Source organism: Molothrus ater, chromosome 3 (assembly GCF_012460135.2).
Source record: "Molothrus ater isolate BHLD 08-10-18 breed brown headed cowbird chromosome 3, BPBGC_Mater_1.1, whole genome shotgun sequence".
Classification (NCBI taxonomy): Eukaryota; Metazoa; Chordata; class Aves; order Passeriformes; family Icteridae; genus Molothrus; species Molothrus ater.
The window spans coordinates 1,093,895-1,115,372 of NC_050480.2; the positions used below are offsets into that span (position 1 = coordinate 1,093,895).

The window sequence follows — 21,478 nt, forward strand, 5'->3', positions numbered from 1 at the left end:
CACAAAGCTGCCTGCTTGGCAAAGCTGGCTGGGGCGAGCAGTGCCTGTATTACTGTGCCTGTTCAGCAGCGTTGCCAGGGGAACCTGGAGCACGGCTCAAGCTTTTGTCAGACCCAAGGAAACTTTGCTGTGTTCTTCCTGCTTCAGCTTACAGTAAATAAACAATGCCACAGGCATCACTTTGTGTCCTTTCATCCGAAATCCACAGAGGCTTGAGAGGGATTTATCCTGTTTCTGTCCACAGGAGTCAATCTGTCCCAGACTGACCGATCTGGGCTGTTCCTCTGCTCTGCCTGGACAACCATCTCCAGGCTCCAACATTCTAGGGTGACCCCACAGAGCCTTGTGCCCTCCTTTTTCTGGCAGACTGGGGTGGCTGCAGGGTGAGCTGATTCAGAACTTCCCCAGCCAGGACCTCCCTGTGTGTTTGTTCCACATGGGATCAATCCCTGAGCCAGGTACCTCACTGCTGCCAAAGGCAGTGCCAGGGTGGATGGAGAAGTGGGAATGCTGAGGGTACAGGATGAAAACAGCTCCTTCCAGTGAGGGCTGCCAGTGGCACTGCCCCCACGACACTGAAAAACCCAAGCTGTGGAGCTCTCGGTGCCAACACCTGCGTTTGCCTTGAGGCTGGGATTCTCAAAGCAAAACCAGGGAATTCTCCTGTTAGAGTTGGCAGCCTGCCCTCCCCTGCTCCCCCTGCTCATCAGCCCTGTCCAGCAGGGTGCTGCTCCTCAGCCAGGGGCTTTTCAATGCTTCTCTGACCACCACAGAGCTACAGCCCCCCATCAAGCCACTACTTTTTTCTTTACAAGGGATTTGAAGGCGCTCAGCTGAACAAAAGTGGATGTCTTGCAACAACCTGAGATCCAGGCTCTGATTTGTCACTCAGACCCAATTAACAGACATCAGTTTGCCTGCCTGTGTCTGCAAACACCCACTGCAAAGAGAACAACCAACAGGAGCCCTCAGGCACTAGTGTACAGAACCTTTTAATAGGTATTTCCTACCAGTACCACCATCAGTGGGCTACAAACCACAGATATCTAGATGGGAGACAGAAGCCACCTCAGGCACACCCTCCCACAGCTATACTTGGCTTCCAAAAGCCTGTGTGCCCCCAGGATTAAAATACCCTGCCCCCTGAGTCAGCCTGGTCTGAGCCATCCCCGTTCCAGAGGAACCACCCACACACCTTATGGGCTCATCTCTGTGACACCAAAGAACAAAGCACAAACCTTCTGCACCACACGAGAGAGAGCATCCCTCCTTTCCAGCCTGGCTTAACACTGCCATTCCATTTTATTCCTTGATTAGACTCTACTAATTTCAAACCCTGCTGATTTAGGACTTGCCTGCTAACCTGCCTGCTTTTATAACATCTGTATCCAGTCTGTTATGTATTTGGCAGCATGAGAGCTAATTCAGATTATTTGCACAGACTGGACTCAAGAGCTGGTTATTTTATTTTAACACTCAAGCTCACTGGTGCTTCATTATGAACCCTGGCATTAACTAGAAGGCAAAAACCACTTTTCACAGCCAAAAGGCCAGCTAAAATAAAGCTCTCCAAATTCTATTTAAGGCACCTTTAACCAAAACAAACAAAAAATATCCAACAATAACAAAAAGCAACCCCATTTCCAAAAGATAGCCAAGATTTAAAAAAAAAAAAAACAACATAGGGGAATCAGATGGCAAACTCAGAAATTCATTGGGGTATTTTAAAACTTTGTTTAAACATTTATTTAAAGATCCTTCTGCTTTCAGATCTGCTGGATGATGACTGTTCCAAACACCAGAGCCTGACCCTACAAGACTCCACACAGGCCAGTTGTGACCCAGAAAGAGAGAAATTACTAAAGCCATGCTTTGAAAAGTGCTTGGCTTGAGGCCCATGGGGCATCCCACTGTGCTCATGCCCTGCTGCTCAGCACTGCACAGAACCCATCCCTTATTAAGGCCCTTAAAGACAAAACAAAGGATTTATTTTCAGCAATTCCGAGGATCCTCTCTGGTGCTATTCCTCAGGAGGAAAACAATTACATGGGCAAGGAGAACTCCTGCTCCTCTTGCACTAAACGCAGAGCCTGCAGGTCGTGCCACAGGGTCTCCTGGCACAGACCCCCCAGGGAATTCCCTGGGGAGTGGGGCTGATGGAGGGGGTACCTGTCCTGTCACAGAAAAGCCCACACAGGGACACTGTCCCCTGGCCCCCGTGCCCAGGGCACTGTGAGAGGCACATGAGGGACTGGCCCAGGTTGAAGATTCACTCCTCAGTTCCAGGAGCTGCAGCACACATGGTGTGAAGCTCATGGCCAGCGAGCTCCATATCTTCCCAGAGCAATGAGAGGTGTGCAGACTCAGGGGGAAAATCCGTGAGGCAGGGTATGAAAATCCAGAGCCTGAACTGCTAACATCCATGAGAGACTTCCATGAATTCTCTGAATAATTTGGTGTCATTTGGCTGAGCAGAACTCCCTGATATTCATGTCTTGCATGCTGCTGGAGTCCATTGCTCTTCCAAGGCTTTATGGGAACACCATGTGTCCTGCAGTACAACAGGGCAGAAAAGCTGGAAGCTGAAGCTAAGAATTTCACTTACTCAAATAAACAGGAACACAAAGGAAAGGAGCTGTGGTTGAAGTTCTGCTTTACTTCTGTTCCCTTACCTCCATGAAATTCAGTTTTGCCCTTCTACAGTATTTTCCAAAGATGATCAACACAGTTCTCTTTGGTGTATGCAGCACATTTCCCTTTTGTCCCAACCAAAGAAAGGATCTACTTCATACTCTGAATAATTTTCAAGATGGTATCCCAGCAACAAGCATCCAGCAGTGTGTATGTAAAACTGGCTCTACTTAGATAAATAGCAGGAAAAGGCTGCAGTTTCTTCCAAAGACCCAAATGATATTTAAATTTTCTTTTCAGAGACACGTAGTAAACGGAAGAAATAAATCAGCTGATTCAGAGAGCAGCGCCTCAGAGATTTTTTTTGCACACTTTGTCTTGTTTGCTATCAATTAAATGGAAACTCATCTTTAAAACCTTTCTCTCCACATTTCTAACCTCACAATATACTTCATATAAGCTTATTATAGTATTTTATACCTACTTTGCTGACATTCCTTGGAATTTTATTTAAACCTACGAAGGAAGGTCTCACTGTAAGGGGTGTCTGAGGGTTGGCTGGGGAAGATTCTGCTCCACTGTTCTGGAGCTGCAGGAATGGGCTCTGTTAAACCACTGGGGGGGCAAATGTCAAGGAAATCTCACAGCACAGAGCTTTGCATAAGTCAGGGGATCAGGAGATGCAGGCTGGCTCTGCTACAGAAGGGTTGTGCCCCACCTCTTGGGCCCCTGAATGCAGGAATTATCCTGCAAGAAGCTTTCTTGGGATCAAAACCCAGCTTGAGCAGGGAGGTGGGAGCACATGTCCCACTGTGGTTGCTCCTAGCCTCACCCACTCTGTGACTGTGACTCCAGCATTAACTGGAATCACCTGCTCAAGGTCATTCCACGGAAAAAAGCCTTCCTGAGGGCCAGGTGCCATCCTGGAAATGCTCTGGCTTGAGGAGAGCTCCTGGATGAGCAGAATGCAATGGCTGCATCCCTGCAGTGTTAGCAGCTTCCACACCACATTTCCACATTTCCTTCATGCACCTTTTGGATAAGGCAGGAGGGTTTATCCTGTCACTTATCTCCAGCTACGGAACACACCTCAGGCTAACACTGAAATTGTGCAACAGTCACCCATTCCTAAAATGCCCTCACAGGATTCCTCCAGGACAGGTCACACAAGCTCTGCCCTTCCTTTGAATCCTTTCAGGCTTCTTCCAGTGCCCCTGATCCTAAACAACTCCAACCCAAAGGCACTCAGAGGGGTCTCAGGAACCTCGGGGTGGGACAGCCAGAGCTGCTGCTGAGGAGCCATCCAGAGCAAAGGCAGCACAGCAGGCCCAGACAAGCCATGGCCCAGCTCAGAGGAGAGGACACAGCAGCCAAGCCCAGCCAAGCCAAGCCCAGCCAAGCCAAGCCAAGCCAAGCCAAGCCAAGCCAAGCCATGCTTGTAGGAGCGTCGGGGGGTAGGATAGTTGGGATGGATGGAGATGAGAGATCTCTGCAGCCAGGTCGTGGAACTTGGGGTTTATTGCAAAGGGCCTGGGTGCAGGGCCCTGCTGGGAGCTGCCAGCACAGCTCAGAGCAGGCCTGAGAGAAGAGAGGGGGAGAGAGGATGAGAGGGTGAGAGAGTAATAGGGGAAGAGAGTAAAAGGGGTAAGAGAGCAAGGTTCTCATTACAATACAATAAATCATCTTCTGTGTTGAATATTCTAATTTTTACTAACTAATCTAGTACAAGATACAAATCCTATAGCATTTACATACAGCCTATAAGAATCATTACATTATCATCCTGTGTTACATTTTAAACCCTAAAACCTCCACTTTGGGCCCCTTCTGCCAAGCTGCAGGGTCTGCTCTGACCCTTGGGCCTGTCTGCAGGCAGAGGGTGTTGTTCCATCAAAAGGGGATCACCTTCAGCTGGCCACACCATTGTTTCCCAGTTGTTCAGTAACTGAGGGGTTTCAAAGCTTGCTTTCATTTCAATCTCGCTTATAGTTTCCATAGTCTCCAAACCTTTTGCCAGGCAATCATATTGATAAGGCTTTCCTGTTTCATCTTCCCCAGCAAGAGCTCAGTGCTTACCCTGGAGGAGGGCAGGTTGCAGGCCTCCAGCGCCGTCTCCACGCGCTTTCTGTCCGAGGAGAACAGGCGGTAAATGCTGCACAGGAGCACAAACACAGGGGTTTGCTTTAAACACACGCCTTGATGGCCCTTGTGGCCAAGGACTGTGTATCTCCCAGCAGTCTATTGCCTCTTTAGCTATTTATTTCCATTTGCTGGCTGCTCAGTACAGAGGGGAGATTGACAGAGCTCGGTTTTAACCCTACCCCACACCAGCCCCTATCACAGCAGGTATTCATTTCAGCCATCACTGGTCTCCTCATTCCCCCAGTGACATGCAATTTGATTCTGTTTATTTACACATATCCCTGAGATAAAGAAATTATGCTGCTTCTTTTTTTTTATTATTTTTAATTTTCACAAGTGGAAAGAACCAGGGCAGAGAGGCAGGATGTCTGTGCCCAAAGGGCATTTGAGCAGAGACACCCCACCACCACTGTTATAAAGAGAGGGTAAAATTATTCTTCTAGGCACAGGGGTCCCAGGCTCATCCCAAACACATCTTCACAGCCCAAAGTCAGCAGAGAGCACGTGGCAAGGAAGGGGAACAGCACTTACTTCTTCAGAGGAATGCGCCCCTCTGGAGTCACCTGCAGCTTGAGTTTTGTGTAGCTGTGGAGAGAAAAGCACCCTGCTTTATTTTCACAGCATTTTCAAGGACCTCTCCACCAGCTTCCTAGCTCTGGGCTAGTGCTCTGATCATGTGGCAAGTCCCACTCAGCTCCTCCTCCCCGTATGAAAACATGGTGGGATATCATTATTGACTGCAAACCTACTGTCTGTCCTGAGAGAAATGTAAATGAGTTTTGCAGTAACATCATCTGGTGAAAAATGCAGCAACACTTAAATATTTCAGAGGAGATTTTTTTTTGGTTTTTTGTCAAAAAAATCAGCTTTTTGTTAAAAAACTCAGCTTTTTCACTTCACCCACTGGTCTGCCAAGAGAAGAAGAAACTGCATGGTTCTAATAAACTTTCCTTTTCTTCCCAACAGAAAATGCCATTAGCAACCACTTCAAAAACACAGTGCATGCTGAAACTAGGATAACTGGGATAAGAACATTTCCACAAATCCTTGACTGCCCACAGTTTCATCTTCTGGAAACTGAAGCCTTTCGTGCTACTGTGTCACCAAGCACAACTCTGAGCACTGAGGAAGATTAAAACAAAAAAATCACAGCAGCTATTTAAAAAAACCCAAAGTTTCTTTTATTTTGCCTTCTATTTTTTCAAAATTTTGCCTACATTTTGGTGACATTGAGTGTTTTCCTCTATAACCAAGGAAGTTAGGAATAAAAGAAGATGGGCAAAAGCTGTTTATTATTGCACTTCCAGTGCTCCATGGAACTGAATGTCATACAGAAAAACCCTTCATTCTCCCCTAATGCAATGCAGTTTTCTCTTTCAACAAAAGGGTTCTGATAGGACTCCAACCAACCCTTTGCTTAGTACACCAATTATAATGGGGAAATAATTTAATCTTCAAAGTCATACATTTCTTAAGTGACTGATTTGGCATCTGTGCAGAGGAGCTGGGAAACCTTACGGTTTCCAAGTGATTTATTAATTAGTGGGAAAAGACACAGGAATGCCATGCTTGCCTGCTACTGAATCCACACAGTGTGTCCAGTGACTTCATCTCCAATTAATAGGGCTTGAAAAACTGCCAAGGAACAGCTCCAGACAGGGAGCTCTGCTGTGGCGTGTGATGAGACATTTCTCCCCTGGTTTGGGTAGGAAAGGGCCCATTAGGTACAGCCCAACCCTCCCCACACCAGAGCTGCCAGCAGAGCCCACTGGGCACCTGGGGATTTCAGGGGCAGGGAATTGAAGAACAAATCCCCCTCCAAGCCCATCTCCAGCCTGTGGAGCTGAAGGAAGTCACAGCTCAGGTGGGCACAGTCCCCACTGCCAGCAGGCAGGGCCAACAGGAAATGTGAAATGTTCACATCCATCTGGGGTTTTGTCAGCCTAAAACATCCCTGCTGCCCCAACACACCCTTATCAGACACAATGCTGGATTTCCAACAACACCCACCCTTCAGAGCTGCCTCAAGAACTCCTGCATGGGGAGGAAACACACACCCATAGATGCACAGCCCTCCCTCTCTCCCACAGCAGGCACCTGTGGCTCTGGGGGATTAAATTCAGCACTCTGGAACATTCTGACGCTGAGGGCAGCTAATGGAAGAAGCCTCAGAAAGCCCAGGAAAAGGGGAGGTTAATTTTGGAAGGAAGAAGGTTTTAGGAAGTTAAGTTCAGTATTTAGCTGGACTGAACCCTGCCTGTGAGCAGGGAAAGGTGTTTGGGGTGACACTAAGCTGACTTTAGGCAGCTAACTCACAGCCTGGGGAGGTGCAGCCCCTCTTTTAGAAGCCCAAAAGGCCAGTGAGTATCCCAGTTCAACACCAGCACATTCTGGCAGGCTTTGCCATGCTGTTCTCAAAGCTCTGATTTCCACAAAACTGTCTCTCATCAGCTGAGAATTGCTAACATCAGGTTTAGCTCTCTTCCCTTTCAGGTGGGTATTTCACCCAAACCTTCTCACAAACAGCTTTTCTGCTTCATGGAAAGCAACTCTGAATCTGCCCACTCTGCCAGGCTATCCAGAGGAATGAATTCTCTCTGGATCACATGGAAACCAGAGAGAGTGTACTGAAGAAACGGGACTTCTGGCATTTCTCTTTTTTGTTTTGCTATCAATAAAAGACAAAAAGGAAAACAAACCAGAAGTGGATTGTCAGTCCAGAATATTCTTTCTTTTTAAATGGAGACCTTCAGCCTACAGCTGAAGCTACAACTTTACAAAGGGCAGGGAGCATTCAATCCTGACTTTTTCTGCAATGATTTTATAGTCTGCCAGGAGAACCCTAAAAAGGAGTTTTGCTTAGATGACTTCTGGATAACAGGCTTTTTAGAGCCACAGGAACCAGGACCTGTGTTTACAGAAGTGACAAGGCAGCAGAGCAGAAACAATGGATGCCAAGGTGAGTAAGAAGCTGGAGGAAGATGATGCAGAGGGAGGAGCAGCTCCCCAGGGCGACAGCCAGGGCCACTTACGCCTTCTCCAGGAACGCGTCCCTCGACATGTTCTGGGCCAGGAGATTTGTTGCCAAACTGAACACTTCATCTGACCATTCCTGTGAAAGAAAAAGTGAATAAATGAGGCTCAGTTTAGATGTGTAGTGTCGCAGACATCTTTTCTGAACAATCCTTTCCTTAGGATTTTTTCTCCTGAGAAGCTGAGGGGCCTCAGGAACAAAATGTAACCAATGGTTATCTGCTGCTGTGGAATGCAACAGGTGCATCTGGGATTGGGCTCATGTGGTTGTTTCTAATTAATGGCCAATCACAGTCCAGCTGGCTCTGACTCTCTGAGACAGAAGCCTTTGTTATCATTCCTTCTTATTCTATTCTTAGCTGGCCTTCTGCTGAAATCCTTTCTTCTATTCTTTTAGTATAGTTTTAATGTAATATATATCATAAAATAATAAATCAGCCTTCTGCAACATGGAGTCAAGATTCTCATCTCTTCCCTCAACCTGAGACTCCTGTGAACACCGTCAGAATTTAGTGACACAATGCAACATATTTTTGGAAATTATGCTTTGAAGAAAAGGGCCTAATCAAAGCCTGAACTTGATTTTACCAATTACATCTTCCCTCCTCATCTGTGAGACCTGTTTTTCTCACGCCACAAAAAAAAAAAAAAATAAAAATCGAAAAAAAAAGACTGTTACAAATTGAAGTCCTGACTCTATCCAAGATACAAAACAAGCTTATAAACTCCCCCAACCAGTAGAAATATACAGGAGTACATTTCAATTACTCAGATGTACAAGGAAGATGCAACTCCAAAGAACTCATTCTGATTGCACTTCCTCACACGGTGGTCCTATCCCTCCCTAAATATTTTTCCCTCTTGTTGGTGCAGGGAAGAAATGTGATAGAATCATGGAATGGTTTGGGTTGGAAGGGATGTCCAAAAGGATCCAGATGGACACCTTGCCCCAGACAGGCTGCTCCACATTGCTCCAGTCCTTCCCCTGCCTCCCTGACCTTTCCTGGTTCCCAGCAGGGCTGGATCATGATTATAAACTGAATTTTAGACTCAGAGTTTGTGCTGCTCTCTCTCCTCCCTTGCAGGTCTCTCTCACAGATTTTCATTGACAGCTTCAGTGTGTTTTTCCTTTCTAACCTGATGCTTATTCACAGTCTTTAACTGCAAACCTTTTTCATCACAACTGTGGTTTTGGATTGGCTTCGTTTCACCCCACTGAAAGAAAGGGAAGAAAACAAGCAGTGCCTTTGCAAACACTGTGATTGTTTTTTGTTTTAGTTGACAAAGCTTTCAGAGTTTTGTTCCAAACTCAAGTTATGTTTCCTTTCCTAACAGTCCAATTCCAAAATTCCCACTGTCACACTCTTTGGGAAATATTCCCTTCTCCTTGGCCTTTCTTTTTCTTGAGAAAAAAAAATATATATTAAAAAAAAGGGGGGATTCCATTCTGACAAAAATGGATAGGGATGAGAAGTGCCACTAACTTCCACTAAAACAAATGTTCCTGTGTCACTTTGGAGCTCAGAGCCTGTTTTACCAAAAAAATCCTCATTTTTCCACATGACCAGGTGATTGATTTGAGAAGCTGGGGGGGGTTTCCATATTTTTTATATGCTAGGGTTTTTTCCCTGATACCAGACCTTGTTCCTGAGCCCATCCCATTCAGCCCTCAGCAACAGAGATAACACCTCTCCTGTGGCTGCTGTTTCTGCAAGAGAAACCTTCTTCCCTCACACACAGACTTGTTCTGGAGGCAAATCAGTGCTCCCTCCACCTTCTTGTGCCACTCTTCTTCTTTAATTGTTTTTTCCTTCTTAGGCCTAGTTTGAAAAAGCCAGGGGTGTGAGAAAGCAGAGGAGGAGGAGTCAGGCTCGCTAGCAACACAACTGCTTTGCTGTGAGTCCTGGAACAGAGAGCAGCGTATTAAGTGTAGCATCTGTTTTTCTTCTTGGCAACTCATTTTTCCAGGCTCAAAATAGGCTCATCTTGTAAACACTGCTTTGTTTAGGCACTAATAATAGCTGCTCAGACTTCTCCCTGTGACACTAACGGCCACAGAGACTAGCACAACACAAAATACTTGCTGGAAATCGAAAATACACTGCCTTTTAACAGACCTTGATGGACTGTGTTCATCCTGCTGCTTCTGCTGGGCTTGAAGCTGAAATATTTTGTGTAGAACAGAAGTAGGGCACTCCAAGAGTATCCCACACCCCCAGCTCTTCCTTTGCTTTGTCCGAGTGCTTGTTGACAGGAATGTGAGGGGAACTCACTCATTATGTGCCTGTCACGCACATTATTTATATCAGCAGCCGTGCCATTTGTTCCATTCTGCTCCTCTGCTGGCTTTCCCTGGCTCTCCAAAGCAACCCCATCACTCTTGCCAGACACTCTGAGGGCTGCCTGCAGGCTGAGCCACTCCTAACTGTGCAGTGTTCACAGGGGTTCCAGGGTGAGGGGAGGGACCAGGATCTGACTCCATGCTTCAGAAGGCTGAGTTATTATTTTATGATATACATTATATTAAAATGTACTAAAAAGAACAGAAGAAAGGATTTCATCAGAAGGCTGGCTAAGAATAGAATAAGAAGGAATCAATAACAAAGGTTTGTGTCTCGGGCTCTCTGTCCGAGCCAGCTGGGCTGTGATTGGCCATTAATTAGAAACAACCCCATGAGACCAATCCCAGATGCACCTGTTGCATTCCACAGCAGCAGATAATCAATGCTTACATTTTGTTCCTGAGGCCTCTCAGCTTCTCAGGAGGAAAAATCCTAAGGAAAGGATTTTTCAGAAAATATCATGGCTACACCTAACCAGGTCACCAGCAACACTTGCTCACTGTCTCTCCCTTTTTAGGGCCCAGCCAGCCCAGAGCCACAGCCAGAAAGCCAAGATCAGAGCATGTGCCAAGGATCACATCATCCCTGCAGCCACTGCTCTGAGCCCCTGGCACGATGGGGAGCAGCAGTACTGAGGACAGAGCTTAAAAATAGAGAGATGCTTGGGCCAAGGTGTGCCTTGCTGCTCCAGCTACCAAAGGGCTCCATTTCCCTGGGTTTGCTGCATGGCAGAGAGCAGAGCCCACAGCCCAACCTTGTACCAGCAATTCCAGCCCACAGAGCTCAGGGGGTGGAGGGCTGCTCTGTGTGGAGAGCAAACAGCCAGCTGTGGGAAGGGTACAGCAACCTCCAGAGTGCCATGGGTGCTGCAGTCTCTGCACAGATGTGATTCAACAGGAAAATACAAATCTGGGCTTTTTGAAACAAAACAGGGCTGGCAGCAGTGCCAGCAAGCACAGCACTGATCCCTCATGGGAGCACAAGGACCTGACCTGATCTTCAAGAAGCCACATCCATCATGGTAAGAGAGAGCTTCCTGCACCTGATCCCCTCCTGAGGTAAGAGAGAGCTTCCTGCACCACACCAGTTCATCTTCTGCCATTCCTGTGAACTCTGCTGATGGGTATTTCAGCTGCTCAGTGCTTTGGCAGGGAGCACATGAGCAGCAGCCCCTGTGGAAATGTGTGCTGCTCAGTGCAGTCATCTTCTCTCTTCCTCTGCATGCCTCATCAGGCTACCATGAGACATTCAGTGCAACAGAAGAGATGAGACCTTTTTCACAAGAAAAGGCAGCACAGAGCCTTGAAAACTCTTCCTTCAAATCAGGCCTGACCGTGTGTGAAGGCAAGGTTCCTCACACATTTCTTTTTGGTGGGAGGTTAACAAAGCAAGCTGCTGAAATTCTACACTTTCAGAATTCATTTTTAAAAACACCATATCAAATGGATGTGAATTTATTTTATTCTACTGATCAAGCTCTTACATACACTAGGGAAGATAGAAAAATAAAGATGTATGCTGGAAAGAATAGGATAGAGTGACTTGTGAATCATCCTTGATGACATCATTTTACTTATGGAGGAACTCATCAGCTCTTGGTGATGCATTTTACCCAAAGCTCACCAAACTGAGGAGAAACAGATTTCCTGGGGCTCTGCACAGGGCCCTGCATGGCCAGGATTGGCAGTGCAGAAAGAACAGAGCTGCCATGAGAGGCACCAAAGAGAGTGAAAGGGCTGGGAACAAGGAGATGTTCCCTTCTGAATCTGCTGGATTTGGGAAGAGAGGGAACTGCCATGGGAGCAGCCAGAGGCTGATGGGCTGGACTTCTTCGTGTTGGGAGTGGAGACAGAGAAAAGGAGCATTTGCTCAGAACAGGGTTTGAGAATGAACTCTGCTGCCTCTGCAGCAATCTGTGGATGCTCACAAGTAAATCCTACCCCAGACAGGCGCTGTCAGAGGGAAATAAGTGAGGGCTCTCTCAGTGCTGCTTCTCTCCCCACCAGGACACACCTTCCTGCCTGCCCTTTAGACCAGGGCCTCATGAATTCCAAGCTGCATTCTTTGATCAAAGCAGGTGCCCCTCAGCTCATCACTGATGTGCTTCCAACACCAGTTACTTTCTCCTGGAGCAATGAACACAAACCAGCACACTGACATTTCTATTTCCTGCACCTGGGGCAAGCTGAATAACCCAAGACTTGCATTCTCCTACTGTTCCCATAACTTGGCCAGTGGATGTGAGCAGCAGGGTTTGTAGCAGAAAAGGGAAAGGGAGAAATCCTCTAATGGAATGATTTTAATTGCCTCATTAAGAACATTACAGTTTACTGTGCCTTTCTCCTTAAGGTCAACACTTGCCACACAACTTGAAAAGCAAGGTGTCACAAACGAAGGGTTAACCAAAAAATATTCATGCACTGAAAAGGAAAGGTGGGAAGGATTTCTATTGGCACTTGCTTTCCCTGGAACATCAGAAGGGTCAAAATTTGCAATTGTGACGCTGGAAACGCCTTGTACTGGCATTCCTCCCCAGAGCTCCCTGAGAGATGACTTGGGCCTGATGTGCTTATTTATTACACTTTCTCTGACTCACTGCAAGGGGCTCAGAGACAACAGAGACCAAATTCTGTGTTCTGGTTCATATAAAGTTGGTAAACAGGTTCAAAGGGGAGGAATTTTTAGATGTGTTCAACAGTGATCAAAACTGTTTTGATTCCAGCAATCAGGATATTTAACATGGCCTCAAAGCACACACAGTTCATCTGTTAAAAATTGCATCCCCAGACCACAGCACCCAACTGATCAAATATTAATTTATTTGCTCTACTGCATTTACAAATAAAAAGGAAGACTCAGATTCTTAATTACTCAGACTGTAAGAGTTACTCAAGATTTAGAGCAGCCAAGCTTTTACAAAATATGATTTTATCCACTTTAGGATTCCATTATCAAACAGAAAATAGCCCTAAAACACCCATTTCTGTGCTGTTTTAGCAAATAGATTAGGGCTCACTGACTGCTGGCTAGACAGGAAAGTGAAAAAGAAGGACATAATGATGTCTTCTGATTTGGGTGATTTTCCCTGCTCCTTGATAAGGGACAGCAATTTCTGCTGGTAAAGCTTTAGCATACCTTTTCATTTTCCTTCATCAGCATAGCTCCTTTTTCTCTCCTGAAGGGTTATTTGAATTGCTTTCATTTCTGCAGTGTTAAGATTGCTCATCCTTGCATTTTCAAGCCTAAGAACAGCACTTCCCTCTCAGCTCTTCATGGACCACCACAAACTCCTTTATCTCTATTCTTCTATGTCTAAAAGAACTGGAACTCGTGGTTTTGCCAATTGGCTAAAGAAGATTAGCAGAAATGGGGATTTGGCAAGCAGAAATGTCCCCTCCTTGCTGAAAGCTTTCATCCTATGACCTTTTTGCACCTGGCCTAACAATCCTCGTGGCCTGTGAGGTGTTAAAATAATCCCTTGCTGTTGTTAAATCCCAGCAGGCTGCAGAGAAGCTCTTTTCACACCATCTGGTGAAGGCCAGGATGTAAAAATGCCCCGTGGAAAGTGTTCTGTGCCTGGATGGCTGGAGGCTGGGAGCAGAGCGTGCCCACATGAGTGCAAGGGGAGAGAGGAGAAGCTTTGGGATGTCTGTTGGAAACAGATAAAGCAAAAGTTCCCAGTTTATTAAACAGAATTGAATTGTAGAGAAATTGGAAAAAGGAGGAACAAACCCAAACACAAATGTGCTAAGTGTAATTTTATGTTGTGGGTTGGACAGAGGAAACTGATGGACCTGCACGGAAAAAAATACTTTTCTAAGAAAATGATATTGACAACAAGCCTTATCAAGGGCTCTCAGCAGGCAAAATGTGATGCTGCTACTGAAACACTGATGTGTGTTTGGGGAGCCACAGTGTAACATCTCATTCCTGAGCTAAAATTTGTGTGTAACACTATTTTTACGGTGATTATTTGGGCTTTACAAGCAACGTTCTGAACACGAGCACACTTAGCAAGGGCATAAATCTTGCTGAATAAACTCCTTGGGAAAAAAAAAAAAAAAAAACAAAAACAACCACAAAACAAAACAAGATTGCACATTTCTTCTTGGGAACAGCTCCAGGACAGAACTGTGCTTCATCTCACAGCAGCTCCCACTTTCAGCTGAGGTAGCCCTACCCCAAAGCCTGAACTGGCTATGACAGACCTCCTTCTGGCAGGTGTATTACCTTTGCAATGTCATCCTGGAATGCCACCAGGTTCAGGTAGGAGATGTTGACCAAGTCTGGCCCATACACCACGGTGATCATCCTGTTTTCCAGCCGGCCTCCCGCGTTCCCGGCGTCCAGCAGCTCCCGCAGCTTCGGGTCCTGCAGGGGAACAGCCACCAAAGGGTTAAAAACAGCTGCACATCCGCTGCACTGAGCGAGGTGCGAGAACTGCAAACACCCCCACTTGGAAAATCTGGGTCATTCTGAACGTTTTAAACACGTTGGCCTCTTGGTTCTGATCCGGCTAATGACTCATTCAATAGCTGAAGTTATTAGCCCAGAATAAAAAGGAAATCATTGCTGTAAATCCTCCAAAGCTCTGAGCTCTGTATTGGTGCTGTGCACACTCAGAGCTGTCCAGCTGATGGCTGCACAGTCCTGTTTTCAGTCATTTTGCTGCAGAAGTCAAGCAAACACAAACTGTCAAAACAACACAATCTGTCCAAAGGCTACTGTCCTCAGCAGTGATTTTAATGGATTTTAGATAAAACTGAAAATGAGAACTTAAGTTTTTCCTAGGGAATTAAGAAGACTTCTGGAATTAACTTTCTTAAACTCTATGAAATGAGTAATGGGATTTTGGTGTTGCTCTCCTCTTTCTTCTTCATGGTCAACAGGTCATGTATTATTGAAATTATTAGTTATACTCCATTTAGATTTAGCTTTTAGCCTTCCCCCCCCCCCCCCCCAGTTTGTATCTAATCCAGAATCATAGACTCATCTAGGTTGGAAAAGACCTTTAAGAGCATCAAGTCCAGCTGCTCCCCCTGCACTGCCAAAGCCACCCCTAACCCATATCCCCAAATGCCACCTCCACACACGTCTGTTAAAGCCCTCCAGGGATGGTGACTCGGCCCCTTCCGTGGGCACCTTGTTCCAGCCTGCCAGAGGAGCCACCACCCAACACTTCTGTGAAGGAAAGCTAAATTCAAGGATTTTTATCAGCTATTAATAGCCTGAACCTCAGCTGCACTGGCAACCTAAATGTGAGTAAAAACCTCAGGTTATTTGGTGACTCTGCTCATGTCTGTGAGGCTGCTCCATTTCCAAGAAACGCACTCAGTGTGTTTGAAATGGGGAAAACGGGTCCCTGGCCTCGTGGTGAAGTTTATGAAGACAGATGAAAAGCTGCCCTGCATGACTGGATTCAGCCCTTTGGAAAGGGCCTGGATAATGGGAAAGCTCAGCTTTCCTAGAACGCAAGAGTGCTCAGTCTCCTACAAAAACTAAAAAATGGCTAGCAAGAGAATCCCTGTGGGATGGCAGATGCTGTGCAGAGATCAAGTTATTTCAAAACTGACACAATAAATGCACTGCACTTTGAATTTCACTCTCCCGTGAACCTTCTCCCTGCACTGCCTGCATACGTTCAGTTTGTGGTATTCTTAATATTTCCTAACGTTTGGAATAAGTATCTACATTTCCACCAACTGATACCAATTAAATTTAAAATAACAAGGTTAAGGTGATTAAAAAAGGCCATTTTTCATGGATCTTGCAGGAAATCCTGTACCAACAAGACATCAATCCAAAGGGCATCTCCTGATTGGTATCACACCTTCTTGGAGGCAATGGAGCTGTGTGTGTGTTCACCAAACACTTCACCAGATTTAGGAAAACATTTTTGGAGCATGAGGTAGAAACTGAAAAGAAAGTACAAGGCTGTCTATCATAAGTGCTGAGCCTCTTTAAATACTGGGTATGATGCCAAGTGTTACAGGAGAACAGACAGAATGATCCTATTTAAGGGCTCTGTAAACGGTGAATATCATTGTGCTCCCAGACAAAGATGGTTTCGTGGGTAAACAAGTTAATCACAGCCTTTCACAGGAGAGAAACACAGGAGGGGGATACAGGAATAGTAGTTGTGTTTCAGAGATTTCAGAGCATTCAAAGCAGAAAGACAAAGAAATGGTATCATTTAGATCTGGGAGAAGAGCTAGAGAAATGCCCTGCAGTTGCTAAGTCAGTCATGGTGCATTACTTGATGGGTTCCTTTCTCTTTTATTTACAGGCTGGATGTTTCAAAGCTTTGTTTTATGTCTCTGGGAGATGAGAATCCATCTCCTTTCCATTCCAGCCCCAAATCAGACAGATAAATGCCTCTGCTCAAGGGCCTGTCTGGGAACAGCATCATTCTTCCTGGGCTCAGACAGAAGGGGATTGTCTCTCTGCTTTCCTCCTTCCCCACCACTGGCACTGCTCCCTCCCTCTCCCTGGCTGTGCCTCCTGCTCACAGCTCCACTCTGGATCATGGACTGCAGTGGCAGCACCAAAAGGAGAGGGCAGAACCTCCTTCTTCTGTATTTACACCTGGCCAAGGATGTCTCAGGGGTGAATCACACTCCACTTGGACCAAGACATGCACCAGCCACAGGATAAAGAAAGAAACGTATTTGGAATGAGATGCTTTTTCCAAGGAAATTCATCCAAAGCAAAGTTATCTGGCACTGGCTCGGTTTTCAGAAGCGGAAATTAGTTGCAAATCAAGCAATGCGAGTGTGGATTTGGTTTCCCAAACCCAAGGGGTTTTTTGCCAGGTTTTCCAAGCAAGCAGTTAGACAGACCATTGTCTTTGGGCTGCTGTGTTTGAATGGCTGAAATGTGAATTTCTCTGCTCTGTTTAAGGCTTGTTTAGCAAAGTTGGAAGCACACAGTCCATTACAGCAGTGCACTGTCCAGCACCACCCAGCAGCTGTTCATAAAGGGAATAACCACAAGTCCTGGGCTGTCTCAGTGCAGCCTGCTGGGGGCCCCACAGACCCCAAAGACATATTTTAATAGCTGTTTTTTAGCTTTTTTTTTTTTAATTTTCTATTTTTAATTTCAGTGCAAGAGAATAATTTTGATGCTAACACGACTCACAGCCGTGCTGACCCCTGCCATGGGTGTATTTGCCCTTCAGGGGTGACAGATGCCCTTGTCAGTGACAACCTCACCCTTAGCTGATCATCTAGGTGCTAATTAGTGCTAGGATCTGAGCTTCTCACACACCAAACCCTACTGCCAGCTCCCACGTTCATTCCTCATTCCTCAGCTCTCTTGTTACCCCCTTTGCTGCAGGCACTGCTAAGGAGATGAGCAAAATATCCTTTTCCAACATCTTGAAGGCTCTCGGTGCTCTATGAATCAAAGCCCTTTTGAAAATGTCAGCAGGTTTTCCCGTGGAGATGGCAGGAAAGCACATGGGGAAAAAAACCAAACCAAGCAGCAAGACCAAATTTAGCTTCTTTCATGAAAATGGGATGGATTTTGGTGATTCCATTTTGGGGAATGACACTGCCAAGCCTGCTTGCTGGTTGGGGTTGTGTTTCATGCACTGGCTCACGAGTGGACAGATTGGTTTTGGGATAAACTCTTTGCTAAACTGGGGCCTAATTAGCAATATGCTGAGCTCTTTGATGGACATTCAGAAGAATTACACCTATTTAATACTGATTACAGCAACTTCTGGAACATCTGAAGTTTGGGAACCCACCCATGGGATGGCCAATGAACAGCAGCCATTGGCAATACCCTCATAACTCATCCAAGTTCCCTTTGTAGCTCAATATTTTAAGTCTTTGATGTTTCCTTTTGCTTGTTGCAGTCAAAAGGGCTCAGCTGGGTTTTCCCCTTCCACTGGAGTCTGGTAGGAGCTTCAGCTCAAGGACTGTAAGTACCTGAAGGCTGCCCCAGAAATAGGTCAGGAAAATCAGTGTTTGGATGGGACAGTACAGCTTAAATTCCCGGAGGGAGACAGAATTTGTGTGGAGGCAAATGTGGAGGAGGTGATAAGGATGGTGTTGGCAGCACAGAGAGCTTTAGAATCTATCAAAAATCACATTAGTCATGTCAAATTGAGGCTAAGGTTGGTCAGAGGATTGGGAAAAAATCTTTGGAAAAAAAATCTTCCCTATTTGGTTCTGCTGTCTTGGGAAACTTATCAAAGAAAATATACCTTAAAACAATGGGAAATAAAGAGAGAATAGAGAAAAAAAATTAACCAGAAACATAAATTTAGAAAAAAGCTTATGGAAGTCCTACCATTTTCATGAACAAATGCAAAATAATGACATTTTGTTAGAAACCAGGGTCCTGTAGAGAGATGGATAAAAATAGATTTCAATCACACTTCCCATACTTTCTCCTGCTCTATTTCCTTTTCACTGGAAATCATAAGAATAACACAAACTTAGAGAGGCAGCTCAGCCACATTACAATCCCTGCTTGCCACTGTGATTGGTGTTATTAAAATGTAGGTCCTAACCCTGAAATCCCAATTAGTGTGTGCTCTGCACAGCACAGCAAATGCCATAACATCTTTTATTAGTATCACCAGCTCCTTAAACTGTTTTTTTCTTCTGCAAACCTGCAGCACACCATGTGCCTGTGGAAATGCTCTGGTTCTTCATGCATGGTTATAAAAGGCTGCCACGAGGTCCTGTGGCACCCAAATGCTGATTCCAGCACTCAGACCCCTCTGCTCACTGATGCCTCCCAAAGCTGCAGTGGTGCCTCAGGTTTAGTTTTTATATTTTTCACATTCTGGGCTGTTTTGGTGTGTAGTTCTGAGCTTCATGTTAGGAGAGGGTGAGCTCTGTGCACAGAGCAGGGAGACAAAACAATTCCTGCTCCAGCTGGGCACCAAGGACAAATGATCCAAAACTCAGGCCCCAGAGCACAAACAACGTGGGCTGGAGAGAGAAAAACAAGCAGGGTGGGACTGCATGGGCTGGAGCTGGAATTGGACAATGAACTGCAAGATGCAAATGGAGCAGAGCTGATCAAAGTGAGAGACTCCATGACCAGTCATAGATTTTGGGACCATTTTGGGTTCACCTGGGGTGCAGCCCAAGGTGCATCCATGGAGGAGATGCTTTGAATAAATCCCTGCTTTATTCTGTAGCTCCATCCAGCCTCTGTTCTAGGGCAGCCTTGCCAAGGCATCAGCAGCACCATCTCAGAGAGCAGCTTCTGATCCCTTTAAAAAGGAAAGGGAATTCCAAAGGCTTTCCTGGGTTGGATGGTTACAGATAATGTGATGGCCAAGACAGGTGATTATCCAGACAATCACAACTTCTTGGGTTGCTGGAACAGGCGTGCAACTAAATATTGGGAATTTTTGGTGAAGACATTAATTTACAATGCAAAAAACTCTCAAAACTATTTCACAGAGCTATAGGGTACTCCAGAATTCCTGCAACTATCATGGTCTGCATTACTACCTGTAACTATCACAATCCCAAATCATTGCATTTATGTCCTGATAACTTCAGGAGAGACTTGAAACAAAAATGGCACCAATTTTCATCTTCATTTTCTGCTCATCAAATTTAGATTTACAAGTACTCAAAAGTGCATTTATATTTTTCTAGCTCAATATGTATCCCAGAAGAGGGAATATAGGAGAGGAAAGAAGCTGGCTACATATGCAAAGAGTTTTCCAGGAAACACTGGAGTTTGAGGCTTGAATTAAACAAAGAACCTTCCTAAATTAGGGCTTTCTATTGTGACTCCATTGAAGGCAGAACTCCCACAGATTTTCTACAAATAGAACAATGTCTTGTCTTCAAGAATTCCTTATCACAGAGTGTTTATCAACAAAAATGTATATACATGCTTATATATAGATAGCATGGACATCTCATATATTTGACCCAGATTTCAAAATACCAGCTCTTAACACTTAAAGCACCAGGTAAGTTGCTGGTTTAGGGCCAGTAAAACAGGAAATAATAAGTGACTGCTAAAATCACAGGCCTTACCCCTGTGGCTGGCTGAGGGTTGCCAAGCCCCAGCTCTGCTGAGCGACCCAACCCCACTCCTCAGTGCCAGCTGCCCAGCACAGAACACCAGCTAAAGGCAGGAATTGCTCTCTAAGGCTCCCAAATTTCCTTTGTGCCACCTGTGGCACCTGAAGCACACAGCTCTGCTCTGCCAGGCTTCTCAGCTCCATGATGACACCTAAGAGCTGCTTCTCATCTTGGTGTGTGCACCAGCCTGACCCCCAGGAACAAAATGTCCTTTTCAGCTGGCTGAAATTCACTGCTCAAAATCCCCACACAGACCTCCCAGCTGGTTCCATCCCCTTTGTGCCACACACCACTAAGAGCTTCCCATCAAGTGCATGGACAGACTCATCCTTCAGAGAAATCTTCTTCTCTGCCCCCTTGGCTGAGAGCAAAGTCAGAACTCTCAAGTTTATCTCCCAGCAATGCCTCTCAGTGATTAAGGGGAATGTCCAACATGGGAATCACATCTGCAGAACTCACTGACAGGATTTTGTCTGGCTGTCTCACTGACAGCCACGTGAAATGAATAGACTCCAATTAAGATATCAAAGATATTCAAAACAGTGTTCTCCAAACTCTCTTTGATGACACACAATACACAGGAAGTTTGATAGCTAAATGGATTTATGTGTATCAAGTTATCCTCACCAAAGTCACTGTCATTAAACCAGAAATCTATTTAGCCTAACAAATACTGCAGTATGGTTACAGCACAAATAATGTCTTCACACATTTCACAAAAGAGTATCAGATCAAGATAGAACCAAAATATTTGCAAATAAATTTCTCCTCCTTTCTTAGGTTTCAGAATGGGTTCCAAACTTGGTGTGCTACCACCATAGCTACCTATGCACAGAAACAGAGCCAGGATCTTGTTTAAACACCCAAGTCATCCAGACATCATTTCTGTGCAAACCAAGTCAGTGTGCACAAAAGAAGAGGGAGGTTCTTTAAAAAATAATCTCACTCATCTAAACTGGTCTCAATTGGACCATCTGCTCAGTTAATACAGTGGGATATTTCTGACAGCATATGACACGGCATGAGGTAAAAGGAGTCAGAAATGCTTTAGTCAGTCCCTAGGGAAGGAGATCCAAGGCATGCACCGACTCCTGCAGATGTGGTACGTGCAGCAATCCCAAATACCTGAGATGCAACTAAAATCCCAGGGCTGTTCTTCCCACAGATGTTATCAGGGAGGACAGGGTGCCATAAATCACACCTCAAACACTCAATGCTGATCAACCTTCCCTATAAACACCTGGTCCAGAACAATGGCTGGTT

General features: G+C 45.5%; 1 protein-coding gene across 3 annotated transcripts in view; it reads right to left on the minus strand.

The window, feature by feature from the left end:
• The window catches only part of PLCB1 (phospholipase C beta 1), a 330,038-nt gene that overhangs the window by 118,845 nt on the left and 189,715 nt on the right, over nt 1–21,478 (minus strand). For all 3 annotated transcript variants that reach the window (XM_036380013.2, XM_036380015.2, XM_036380016.2), the window contains exons 4-7: nt 14,379–14,519; nt 7,806–7,885; nt 5,305–5,358; nt 4,708–4,783 (exon numbers count right to left, since the gene is read on the minus strand). In XM_036380013.2, the coding sequence (XP_036235906.1) occupies nt 4,708–4,783; nt 5,305–5,358; nt 7,806–7,885; nt 14,379–14,519 (351 nt within the window). The remainder of the gene's footprint in view (nt 1–4,707; nt 4,784–5,304; nt 5,359–7,805; nt 7,886–14,378; nt 14,520–21,478) is intronic.